Genomic DNA, 12,153 nt, shown 5'->3' with positions numbered 1-12,153 from the left:
ACACTCTGTTGTAGTTTCTCTGACTTGGTTCCTCTTGTTGCTCCCATATAGGTGGTTCCACCAGGGCACTAACCCCCACAACAAAGCTCAGGACTGGCTCTACTCCAACAGCTACTGGGACCGGAACTACTCCCTGCTGCCTGATATATACTGACCTACAGGACACACACCACACACACATCTCTATCTGTACACACCTCGTCTTAACTCTCTCTGCAATTTTTTATATTCTGACACTGGAGCTTTGGCATTTTTCTCAGAGGGTTCATTGAAGGGGGAGAAAGTTAATCCTAGTCAGGTCATGCGGTCAGGAAAAATGTGTTATGATATAGATGATGTCAACATAGGCAAGGTCAAGGGAGAGTTCTGGCTTTAATCATTTCAAAGCCTGCTCTGAACCTGCTATAGTCCTTTGCATGGGTAAGGATGATGCTGGGAATTGAATGACCGTAAAGTCAACAACCATTCATTAGTCCCTAAACATATCTCCTATGTCTCACTCAAAGCACAATTGTGAAGCCCTCATGAGTCAATAAGCGATGGTCATCGACCAGTGTGTATAGAATTATTATAAAACTATAGGGTGTAACCTACCAGTCATTTTAACAATGGGAGTGTTTTGAATGGAGTGGATTGAATGTGACACACCTCTTGATGTGTCTCTAGTATCTCTCACCAAAACGCTTGTGAGAATTATGTCCATTTGAATGTGTTGTGCTCAGTTCTGTTACTTACAAATGTGTGTAGCTGCAGTATCAATTTAAGGAAAATAGAGCTTTCAAATAGTGTGTGAAATAGACTTGTTCCAAGTTCCTGCAGTCCTTGCTATATGCTAACAAACTAAACTGTCATTATAACACACTGTATCACAGCTGCTCGGACCTCAGCAACTATGGCTGAGGACATAAATGTCTGTACATATTATTTGATAGAGCTCTTCTATTCTTCTGAGCTGTAATACAATGTAGTACTTGAGGAATTTAGGATACTATGAATAGAGGGGAATAGCTGTACTGTACTTAGAATTATGGCTCTTGCTTCCATAACACTTGAGAACTTAGTTTGACCACTTGGATCTATATGAATATATTTTTACGTGTGCAATTGTTTCCTCTAAAGTAAAAATGTAAATCTGAGAGGTACATGTAACTGTTTTAACTACCCCTAACACACTGAATGCAAATACAGTACAAGCACAATGTTGACTATGCAAGCATTAGCTGCACTACACCCACAGACACACAGTAAGCCTATGTCCCAAATGGCAAACTATTTCCTACATAGCGCACTACTTTTGACCTGAGCCCTATTGGGGAAAAGGGCGCAATTTGGGATACACACAGCCACTGGTTCAACTCACTCATCCACTGCATAACATTCCTCTCCTTGGTTGTGAATAGCTGCTGTTGTAACCTCGGTAAAGCGGTAGTTTAGGTTTGATTATCAGCACAGTAGAATGGACCTAGCACACCCTGTGAATGCAGTTTTAGCTAGAGGCTACTCTCACTTTGTGTTTAGCACATTACAGAATCAAGATTGTTTCTATTGTTGCTAAATAAAAGCTTCATGTTACCTTTGTTTGTGTCCTGTTTCTCTTATTTCCACCACCCTATCTGTATTTCCCTGAAGCATTACGTAAATTGTGGATTGAATTCCCCGCATAATACTAACATTCCTCCGGGCACACACTGGTTGAATCAACGTTGTTTCCACGTCAGTTCATTGACCAACATGGAATAGATGTTGAATTGATATCTGTGCCCAGGGGGGATGGTTGAAGTTAGGCCTTGTTGAGCTTGTGAATTTCCTTACTTTTTCAGCTTAGCAACTAGCCTAAAGTCTCACTTAAAACATGTGTTTATTTAATGAAGAGGGAGAACGTTTTAAATGATATGCACACATGTTTATTGATACTAGACAACAGTCCCCTACCAATTAAATGGGGCACTAGTTGGCCACCTCCCGGATTCTTCCTGGTCCTCTTTCTCTGTGGGTTCAGAGGTGACAATGTGTATGAGAGCGGGGGAGTAAACAGTGTTTCCTTCATCACTGATGACCTGCAGGAACTGGGCCTGACCGGAACCTCCGCTCACCATCTCCATTGGAATGGAGAAGGACAGGTACCCCGGGGGGTCGTCCGTCCTGACCACAGCAGATCTCGACCTGGAAAACATTGAGGCCGGAACACTACGAGCGCTCTGGCTCAGAGACACCTGGTTGCCATCGAGGAACAGGAAGTAGTTGGGGATGCTGATCTCCAGGTTGAGGATAGTCGGATGCTGGGGTGGAGGGCGGCGGGTTGAGCTCTGTGACCTGGGTGTGAAGGCCCTTCTTGGGTACATTGGGAACGGTGGTGGCTGGGGCTGTTGTCTGGGTCGGCCACACCAGGACTGGGGGTCAGACTGCTGAGGGGAAGGGGACCTCTCTGCCAGTAACACATGTCCAGACCCAAAGTTGCGAATGAAAGCACTTCCATTGAACGGAGGCTGGGAGATAGTGTTAGTGGACAGTGTGCCCTCCTCCGTCTCATTGTCCAAGTGGTATAGTGTCCAGACCTGATTGGTAAAATCCTCGAAGGCAGGCTGAGCATCAGGAGTGACACGTCCTGCTCCAATAGGAACTCTATGTGAGGGCGGGCCATGATAATCTAAAATGACAATAGAATGCAACAAAGTTCAAAATGTCAAAATCCACACATACAAAGAATTCAGAAAGTATTAATACCCCTTGATTTATTCTATTTTTTTGTGTTACAACCTGAATTCAAAATGGATTAAATATTTTTTTTTTCTCACCCATCTACACACAATACCACATAATGACAAAGTGAAAACATGTTTTCAGACATTTTTGCAAATGTATTGAAAATCAAATACAGAAATATATGTTACAATCACTTTTGGCAGCAATTACATTTGTGAGTCTTTCTGGGTATGTCTCTAAGAGCTTTGCACACCTGGATTGTACAATATTTGCACATTTAAAAAAATGATTCTTCAAGCTCTGTGTCAAGTTGGTTGTTGATCATTGCTAGACAGGCATTTTCAAGTCTTGCCATAGATTTTCAAGATGATTTAAGTCAAAACTGTAACTAGGACACTCAGGAACATTCAATGTCATATTGGTAAGTAACTCCAGTGTATAGTTGGCCTTGTCTTTTAGGTTACTGTCCTGCTGAAAAATTAAATTGTCTCCCAGTGTCTGTTGGAAAGAAGAATCAGGTTTTCCTCTAGGTTAGCTCTATTCCATTTCTTTTTATCCTAAAAAAAAGTCCCTAGTCCTTTCCGATGACAAGCATACCCATAACATGATGCAGCCACCATGCTTGAAAATATGAAGAGTGACACTCAGTGATGTGTTGATTTGCCCCAAACATAATGCTTTGTATTGAGGACATAAAGTTAATTTCTTAGCCAATTTTTTGCAGTTTTACTTTAGTGCGTTATTGCAAACAGGATGCATGTTTTGGAATATTTGTATTCTGGACAAGTTTCCTTCTTTTCACTGTCATTTAGGTTAGTAATGTGGAGTAACTACAATGTTGTTGATTAATCCTCAGTTTTCTCCTATCACAACCATTAAACTCAGTAACTGTTTACTTCCTCTCCGGCAATGGAGTAGGAAGAACGCCTGTATGTGTCGATACACTATCCAAAGTGTAATTAATAACCTCACCATGCTCAAAGTGATATTTAATGTCTGCTTTGTTTTTTTTACCCCTCTACCAATAGGTTCCCTTCTTTGCAAGGTGTTGGAAAGCCTCCTTGGTCTTTGTGCTTGAATCTGTGTTTGAAATTCACTGCTCGACTGAGGGTCTTACAGATAATTGTATGTGTGGGGTACAGTGATGAGGTAGTCATTCAGATCATGTCAAATCATGTTAAACACTATTATTGCACACAGTCCATGCAACTTATTATATGACTTGTTAAGCACATTTTTACTCCTGAGCTTATTTAGGCTTGACATAACAAAGGGGATGAATACTTACTGACTTAAGACATTTTATCTTTTCATTATTCATTAATTTGTGAAAATGTGTAAAAACATAATTCAACTTTGACATTATGGGGTATTGTGTGTAGGCCAGTTACAAACAAAGCTGTAACACAACAAAATGTGGAAAATGTTGAGGGGTGTGAATACCTTGGCAGTGGAGGGGAAAAACCTAAATGTCTTCAAAACAATTATTAAAGTTGAATTCTGAGGGAAAATGTACCTGGTCCAGTCTGTACACTCTGTGACTGTGTGTTTTGAGGCCCAACCATATTGGCTAGAGAAACTCCTAGAGAAACTCCAAGTTGCAGGGTCCCCTGCTGCACTTCGGTAGGGTGGGCAGTCACCTCTTCATGAAGGCGGACTGAAGTTCCTGAAACTTGTGTACTGTTGTCCAATAATCCTATGAGATTGGGAAGAGAAATCTTCAGAAAATATTTTTGTTTTCATTGCTAATATTTCAGTAATGTATTAATCTTGATACTTGCCTGATGCAAAATATGTTTGTGTTTCTGCTGCTCTTCTTGCACTCTCCTTTCTACTGGGTATCCTGACTGTATCCTGAGCTGTTTCCATTGCTTCAGTGTGAGAGGGAGCTATGGCACTCATTGGTGTTTTCACCTGGTCAGACTCCATGTCCAAGACCTCAAGACAAAGGCCTTCAGCAATGGATGGTCTGTACAAAACTGCCACATCAGAAAGGACTCTTGTCTTAGATGTTGCCAAAGGAGCTGTGAAAGACACGTGTTGAGTTGTGTGACTCTCTGTTGTTTCTGCTGTTCTCTCCACACTCTCTTCTCTGTGTACTGTTTTAATTGTTGCCTTTTCAGAGGAAGCACTTTTTAACAAACTACTTCTTGAAGATCTTGAAACTGCAGGTGAAATTCTTTCAACAGAAGCAGTTAGACACATCAGTAGCTCCTCTATTGACGCTGTAGATGGAATCCCGGGCAGACTGGATTGTGGTGCAATGTCTGTACCAGACAGAGATTCACCAACTTGAGCTGTGGATGAAGATACACATAATAAAATGTCATTTAGCAGACGCTTTTATCCAAAGAGACTTACAGTCATGCGTGCATACATTTGTCACATACTGTAAACATTTCAGCCAAACAATTTGTAGACAATTCTACAAATTGTACCTGATAGAAGAGATGTTTGTGGAGAAAATCTTGGAGAAACTCTTGCAGAAGTTATAGGAGAAACTCTGGGAGATGTGTGTCTCTCTGGTTTCTCTGGTGTTCTCCCCACACTCTCCTCTCTACTGGGTATCCTGACTGAGGACACTCTCTGTGCAGCATCAACTAGTTCTGTTTCAGAGAAAGCTCTTCCTGATAAATCACTTTCAAAATATTGTATGACTGTTTCAGAAGGAGCTGTTTCTGAAGATGTTCTTGAAACGACTGGTGAAATTATACCAACAGAAGCAGATGGAGACAACAGTAGCTCCTCCATTGACGGTGCAGAGGGATGCCTGGCGGGACTGGATTGTGAAGAAACTCTTTGAGAAACTTTGGGAAATGTGTGTCTGTCTATTGATGTTTCAGAGGGAATCCTAGGCAAACTGGATTGTGGAGAAATGTCTGTACCAGACAGAGATTCACCAACGTGAGCTGTGGATGCAGATACAAAAGTAGGCACATACTGTAAAAATGTTGCCTTACAATGCCTTAAAATTCCTCAAAATGTCTTATTAGTAGCTTATTAGTAGAGCATTCCTCAGAAATATGGATGACAATTGTACCCGATGTATGAGAGGTTTGTGGAAAAACTCTTGGAGAAGCTCTTGGTGATACTCTGGGAGATGTGTGTCTCTCTGGTGTCTCTGCTGTTCTCCCCACACTCTGCTCTCTACTGGGTATCCTGACGGAGGAGGCCGAACCCTGATTCTCTAAAATGACAATATAATGCAACATCAAAGTTGAAACTTTTAATTTTACATATATTGAAAAAAAATGAATATATAGAAATTGATTTAACACAATAAATCAAGACATTGGCACAATGTAACATGTATTAAATTATTAAAGCTGAATTCCTGTACCCTAATGGAATATTTACCTGGTGTTTTAGTCGGCATAATCTGTGACACATCTTTGAAACACACTGGCCCAACCACATTAGCTGCAGAAATTCCGAGAGACATTACTAGAGAAACTCCACTCCTGGCTGGAGATACTCTGCCAACAGCAGCAGATTGAGACACCAGTGGCTCCTCCATTGATGGTGCAGATTGAATCCTGGCCAGACTGGATTGTGGAGAATCTCTGGGAGAAATTCTAGGAGAAACTCTGGGAGATGTGCATGTCTCTGGTGTTCTCCCCAAACTCTCCTCTCTACTGGGTATCGTGACTGGGGACACTCTCTGTGCTGCATCGACTAGTTCTGTTTTAGAGAGAGCTCTTCCTGATAAAATACTTTCAGAATACCCTATGACTGTTTCAGAAGGAGCTGTTTCTGACAAACTACTTCTTAAAGATTGTCTTGAAACTGCTGTAGAAACTCTACCAACAGAAGCAGAGGGAGACAACAGTAGCTCCTCCATTGATGGTGCAGAGGGAATCCTGGCCAGACTGGATTGTGGAGAAACTCTTTGAGAAACTCTGGGAGATGTGTATCTGTCTATTGATGGTGCAGAGGGAATCCTAGGCAGACTGGATTGTTGAGAAATGTCTGTACCAGACAGAGATTTAACAACATGAGCTGTGGATGCAGATACAAAATCAGGCATGTAGTGTATACATTATGTCTTACAAGTTTAGCTCCTTTTACCTAAGAAATGCTGTATTTGTAGCTTATTATTGGAGCATTCTTTAGTGTATGGATGACAATTGTACCTGATACAAGAGAGGTTTGTGGAGAAACTCTTGGAGAAGCTCCAGGAGATGTGTGTCTCTCTGGTGTCTCTGCTGTTCTCCCCACACTCTCCTCTCTACTGGGTATCCTGACTGAGGACACTCTTTCAGAACCGGCTGGTGACATTGCCCACTGAGAGTACAATGGAGACGCCAGTAGCTCCTCCATTGACAGTGCTTTGTCTATCTGAGCTGGTACTTTTGCACCATCACTGAGAGACACAGAGGGAACCCTGGCCAAACTGGACTTAGATGCCAAGCCTGTAGCTGTTGGAGTAATATCAACATGGGTTTTGAAAAGACAGTCCAGATTACATTATATGAGTATGCTGTGGTATTCTAAAATTAATTTCACCCAGACTACTAACATGACAACCAACCTTATATTTCATTCAAGATATTTGAAAACTGTACCTAAGCTCCAGGATGTTTGTGGAGGAACTTTAGGAGGTACTCTGGAAGATGTGTGACTGCCTACTGCTGTTTCTGAGGGAGCTTTTTCTGCCATGTCACTTTGTGAACATCTATCAGACACTGCTGGTGAAATGCCTCCAACAGCAGCTGGAGACCCTGGTAGGTCTGCCATTGATGGTGGTTTATATGTCTCACCCATATACAACAGTTCTCTAGAAGCTGATTCTGCTGCTCTTTCACCAGTAGAGGCAGAAATGCCATCCCCAGCAGGAGTTGGTGGAACAATCTCCCCCATAGATGGTGTTGTATAAGTCTCCTCCATATTAAAGATGACTTCCAAAGATCCTGACTCTGTTAGAGAATCACTCAGAGGGGGCTCTGGCTTAGATGACAAGCCTGTAGCTGTTGGAGCAACGTCAGCATGAGTTGAAGAAATACTGTTTTTTTTGTATGTTGTGATGCTATCCTGACAGTTTCTTAAACATTTTACCCAAATTAGTGACATGGACCTTATTAGTAGTATATCGCAGAGTTGGATGAATACTGTACCTGACTCTGAAAATGTCTGTGGAGAAACTCTGGGAGATGTGTGTCTCTCTGGTGTCTCTGCTGTTATCCCCACACTCTCCTCTCTACTGGGTATCCTGACTGAGGACACACTTTGTGCTGCATCAACTAGTTCTGTTTCAGAGAAAGCGCTCCCTGATAAACCACTTTCAGAATATCTTACCCCCTCCACTGCTGTTTCTGAGGGAGCTCTTTTTGACAAAGTACCTCTTGAAGATCTTGCAGACACTGCTGGTGAAAACCCATCAACAGAAGTTGGTAAAACCAGTAGCTCATCCATTGATGGTGTAGAGTGGATCACTCTGGGCGCTGAGTCCATTACTGCTGTTTCAGAGGAAGCTCTTTCTGGCAAGTCACTAGCAGGACATATTGCAGACACTGCTGGTGACACACCTTCACTGATATATCCAGAGGGAATCCTGGCCAGGCTGGATTGAGGCGACAAGTTTGTAGCATTCATCAATCCATCAGAATAATCTGTGGAGAGAGACACAATAAAACAAACCTAAATAAAGTAGGGTACTGTTCCTTTTACATCAATATCATCAAGTAGCATGTGCTTGTACTGTACACAGTAAGTAAACCTTTAGATAAGAAGTGAAGCATACCTGACACAAATGATGTTTGTGGAGGTACTTTTGGAGTTGTGTGTCTCTCTAGTAGCTCTGCTCCCACTCCTGCAGTTTCAGAGGGAGCTCTTTCTAATACATCATTGGCAGACACTGTTGGTGAAGCCTCACCCACAAAGGCAAGTGCAGTTGGTGACTCTGATAGCTCCTCCAATGATGGTACTGCTGCTCCCAAAACTACTTTTACAAAGGGAACTCTTTCTGATACATTACTGGCAGAACACCTTGCAGACACTGCTGGTGTAATCTCCCTAACAGAGATTGCTTCTCCCTCTACTGCTGTTTCAGAGGGAGCTCTTTCAGAGATGTCACCTTCTGAGCGTCTTGCTGAGGCAGTAGAGAATTCCTCCACAGCTGAAAGCGAGTGAGAGAGATCCTTATAAGAGAGAGTGTTAAGAGACTGAGACACAACCACAGGGTTGGATGAGGCCAATTCAGATATTTCTATCCCTAAGCATTGTAATTTTTGGTTCACAATCTCGAAAGCCTTGAGGGCTACTTTATCCACGTCGGATGCTGAAGTCTGCAGAAGCTCCTCCCAGGCCAGGTCTATGCTGGGTGAAGTAGTAGGAGAGATATTTTCTGAGTGGGCCAATTTGACTGATTTCTTCACTGAAGCAGAGTGAGTGGTGATTACACAACAGTCCTCTTCTTCAAACATCACTGGAGAGTCTATAAAACACAGACATTACTTTTCAAATCAACAGAGAATACAGAACATCTATAATGCATTTTGTTTTTTTCCTTTTTCAGAACTGTGATATAGACATGTTCGTTACCTGACACAAAATATGCTTCTGGAGATACACCAGAGAGATGCACATCTCCCAGAGTATCTGGTGTTCTCCCCACACCCTCCTGTCTGCTGGTTATCCTGACTAAGGACCCTCTGTGTGCTGCACCAACTATTTCTGGTTCAGAGAAAGCTCTTCCTGATAAAACACTTTTGGAAAATATTGCAGACACCTCTGGTGAAATTCTACCAACTGAAGCAGTTGAAGACACCAGTAGGTCCTCTGTTGATGGTAATGTGTAAGTCTCTTCCACATTAGAGAAGACTTCTTTGCAGGCTGGTTCTGCTGCTCTCTCACCAGTAGAGACAGAGGAAACCCTGGCCAGACTGGATTTAGGTGAAATAGTTGCTGCTGCCTCTCTCTCACCACAAGGTGCAGAGGAAACCCTGGCAAGGCTGGGGGTGGATGGCTTGTATGTAGCCTTCAGATATTCAGCAGAATAAGCTGTGAGGATAGAGAGAATGCAATTGCAAAGGATTTAAGCTTTACTATACATCTTGTAATACATTGTCCCTAAAAAGTTTGTACCAAACTGTCAATTCATTTTTTAGTATAGATTAATATTATACCTGACAGAAGAGATATTTGTGGAGATGTGTATCTCTTTGGTGTCTCTGTTGTTCTCCCCACACTCTCCTCTCTACTGGGTATCCTGACTGAGGACACTCTCCGTGCTGCGCCGACTCCCACTATCTCTGAGGAGGATACTTTCTCTGTGTTTGCCTGCTGCAAAGCTGCAGCTGAAGCCACCAACTTAATGGACGGCGAGCCAGACACCACATTCTCCAGTAAGAATTCTCTGCTTCTCATCAACTGATCCACTGTTTCCTCAACAGCTAAAGAGGTATTACTCAAGGCAGACGGCGTGCAGGGCAGGTTCTCCACTGAGGGCACTTGGTGGAACACCACCACATCAGACATCACCTCGGTTGTGTCATTCACCCCGATCTTAACAACCTCACCAACCGAAGGAATCCTAGTCAAACTACCTCGGGGAGATACATCTGAATATGGACGACTGTTGCTTCGGAAGACAATGGTCTCCTGAAGGTTCGCAGAGTGGGCGACGATGACGTCATCGGTTGGAGCGCTGATCAAGACTTGAGAGTGGTTGGCCTCGAGTAGACTGTCCAATGATGGAGCTCTCTGGAACATGACTGACTGCACAGCAGAGCCTGGCCGGGCCTGGGCCTCCTCTTCCACATCTGGGCTGGGTTGACCTCCAAGGTCGGTTGGGCTGGACTGAGGTCCATCTCCAGGGTGGGTTCTATGGTGAGTTTCTCCAGGGAGACTGCTCAGAGTCTGAACCTGCTTATCTGGCTCACCCATGGGCTTGCTGGAGGGGACCTTGAACGACCTTGGATTGGTCCTCTGGCTGACTGACAGGGTCTCCTCAGTCAGGCAGCAGTCTATGGCAGCTTGTGGCACTGGGCATACTATCCAGTCTTTGACGTAATTTGCCTCTATTGAAAGAATAATAATTCCGTAAATTGTGAGCCATGTCTGTGAAACATTCAACTGTATTTATTTGAAAGCATTTTATATGCAGGTTGATTTTAAATATGGGGTTTTAATGAAATTGTTAAATGCAATGAATGTGCAATGATAATGCAAAGGTAACATTGCGCACTATGATTGCTGAATATTCCTTACCCCGTATCTCCTGGTACAGATGTGTAACATCCTTGGTATCCATCAAAGGATTGCCTGAAGCAAAAGAAAATAGAGTTAATTGCCTGTTCCACTTTAAAGAGATAGCCTTTAACATGTTAGAATGAGCTTGGAGACTATAGGCCTAGCCTACATTAATTCAAAATGTAGCTAGAATACGCAGTTGAAACAATAACAAAGTGGTTGCCCCGCCTCTGTTTTGCTAAAAGGCTGAAGGATGGTCCTGGAAAAAAATATAACCACTCTCAAAAATTCATAGACAGGGCTATGGATGCAAGGTCTGACCATCCATGATATTACAATGATAGTTTTAAGCATGTTTTGAGGCTATCCAGTGTTTGTTCACATTTACACTGTGTACAAACATTGGAGTAAAACACGCTTATATTTGGTGTTCTGATGGGGTATGACAGCTTAACTAAGCTCATGAGGCATTTATGGTCTTCAAAAATCAATGGGTAGACCTATATATCATTAATTTATAAATCCAAAAATGATGGTGCAACTAAGGATTCTAGCTTTAAATGTTATTAGGGTCTACTAAAAAAACGGCTCAGCTACATCAAATAATTTGTGTGTTGGTAAACATCAACTACTTTTGGGGTTTTTGCAAACACTGTATATGACTGCATCTACATCAGTCCACACCACTCACGTTCTCTAAATTCCAGCAGCTCAACGCAATAGGCGGCAATAAATTCCGGTATCTGCCTTGGTCCCTCAATGAATATGGCTCTGCAAAGACATTCTAGCCAACTCTTCAGCCCGTATGGGATGATGATGGTCAACGGGGGCTTGAAGTGTGGCGTACTCCTGGAAGCCATCTGGAAAAAAAAATCGTTGATGGTTTAGCTGCAGTGTTTGTTAACCTGATAATCAGACAGGCTATCCTGCTCAGCCTAGTGTACACTGTCTGTACAATCAAATGGATGCAACCAATTTAATTGGTTAAGACTTTTTTCTAGGTAGCTAGATATCAAGTCAGATTATTCGAAATGGATTCATATTTTTTAGATTAGTGAAAACATACCTTTGCAGATAGGTGTAACTCCTCTTGAGCCACATCGAGGACGACAATATTGGATTGATTCAAATCCATGATATAAAATTCCGCGGCTGCGTGACGTCACAATGGTACTAACCTCATAAAAATGTATTGGACAAATTGAAAAGAAATGCAACATTTGCGTATTTTGTGCAGCCTAGATTTAAATAATATTATAA

At 42.4% G+C, this 12,153-nt stretch overlaps 4 protein-coding genes across 5 annotated transcripts in view; 1 reads left to right on the top strand and 3 right to left on the bottom strand.

The window, feature by feature from the left end:
- The window catches only part of LOC109875018 (oxysterol-binding protein-related protein 1-like), a 48,397-nt gene extending 46,819 nt beyond the window's left edge, over window positions 1–1,578 (top strand). For both annotated transcript variants that reach the window (XM_031810778.1, XM_020467143.2), the window contains one exon: window positions 52–1,578. In XM_031810778.1, the coding sequence (XP_031666638.1) occupies window positions 52–154 (103 nt within the window). In that variant the 3' untranslated portion in view covers window positions 155–1,578. The remainder of the gene's footprint in view (window positions 1–51) is intronic.
- Window positions 1,579–1,843: 265 nt separating this feature from the next.
- Window positions 1,844–4,395, bottom strand: LOC116358554 (uncharacterized). Its single transcript, XM_031809704.1, has 2 exons — window positions 4,220–4,395; window positions 1,844–2,647 (listed from the first exon to the last, which is right to left on the bottom strand). The coding sequence occupies exons 1-2, from the start codon at window positions 4,266–4,268 to the stop codon at window positions 1,929–1,931; spliced, it is 768 nt and encodes a 255-aa protein (XP_031665564.1). The 5' UTR covers window positions 4,269–4,395; the 3' UTR covers window positions 1,844–1,928.
- Window positions 4,396–4,467: 72 nt separating this feature from the next.
- LOC116358552 (mucin-12-like) lies at window positions 4,468–9,689 on the bottom strand. Its single transcript, XM_031809696.1, has 9 exons — window positions 9,244–9,689; window positions 8,444–9,136; window positions 7,818–8,312; window positions 7,269–7,670; window positions 6,837–7,121; window positions 6,061–6,702; window positions 5,744–5,890; window positions 5,142–5,612; window positions 4,468–5,000 (listed from the first exon to the last, which is right to left on the bottom strand). The coding sequence occupies exons 2-9, from the start codon at window positions 9,123–9,125 to the stop codon at window positions 4,468–4,470; spliced, it is 3,657 nt and encodes a 1,218-aa protein (XP_031665556.1). The 5' UTR covers window positions 9,126–9,136; window positions 9,244–9,689.
- Window positions 9,690–9,798: 109 nt separating this feature from the next.
- LOC116358551 (calcium-binding tyrosine phosphorylation-regulated protein-like) lies at window positions 9,799–11,753 on the bottom strand. Its single transcript, XM_031809695.1, has 3 exons — window positions 11,585–11,753; window positions 10,912–10,965; window positions 9,799–10,721 (listed from the first exon to the last, which is right to left on the bottom strand). Exons 1-3 carry the CDS (start codon window positions 11,751–11,753, stop codon window positions 9,799–9,801), a joined length of 1,146 nt encoding a protein of 381 aa, XP_031665555.1.
- Window positions 11,754–12,153: the final 400 nt, after the last annotated feature.

Source organism: Oncorhynchus kisutch, linkage group LG30, assembly GCF_002021735.2.
Source record: "Oncorhynchus kisutch isolate 150728-3 linkage group LG30, Okis_V2, whole genome shotgun sequence".
In the NCBI taxonomy this organism is placed as follows: Eukaryota; Metazoa; Chordata; class Actinopteri; order Salmoniformes; family Salmonidae; genus Oncorhynchus; species Oncorhynchus kisutch.
Note: the sequence above shows the minus strand (reverse complement) of the source record. Positions and strands in the feature narration are given on the sequence as shown.

Coding starts and splice junctions, on each gene's coding strand:
- LOC116358554 (XM_031809704.1), bottom strand. CDS start 4,268: ATGGTTGGGCCTCAAAACACACAGTCACAGAGTGTACAGACTGGACCA. Junction 2,648..4,219: donor GAGTGTACAGACTGGACCAG/GTACATTTTCCC, acceptor TTGTCATTTTAG/ATTATCATGGCCCGCCCTCA.
- LOC116358551 (XM_031809695.1), bottom strand. CDS start 11,753: ATGGCTTCCAGGAGTACGCCACACTTCAAGCCCCCGTTGACCATCATC. Junction 10,966..11,584: donor GCTGCTGGAATTTAGAGAAC/GTGAGTGGTGTG, acceptor CTTTTGCTTCAG/GCAATCCTTTGATGGATACC. Junction 10,722..10,911: donor TCTGTACCAGGAGATACGGG/GTAAGGAATATT, acceptor TTCTTTCAATAG/AGGCAAATTACGTCAAAGAC.
- LOC116358552 (XM_031809696.1), bottom strand. CDS start 9,125: ATGTTTGAAGAAGAGGACTGTTGTGTAATCACCACTCACTCTGCTTCA. Junction 8,313..8,443: donor ACAAACATCATTTGTGTCAG/GTATGCTTCACT, acceptor CTCTCTCCACAG/ATTATTCTGATGGATTGATG. Junction 7,122..7,268: donor ACAAACATCCTGGAGCTTAG/GTACAGTTTTCA, acceptor TTACTCCAACAG/CTACAGGCTTGGCATCTAAG.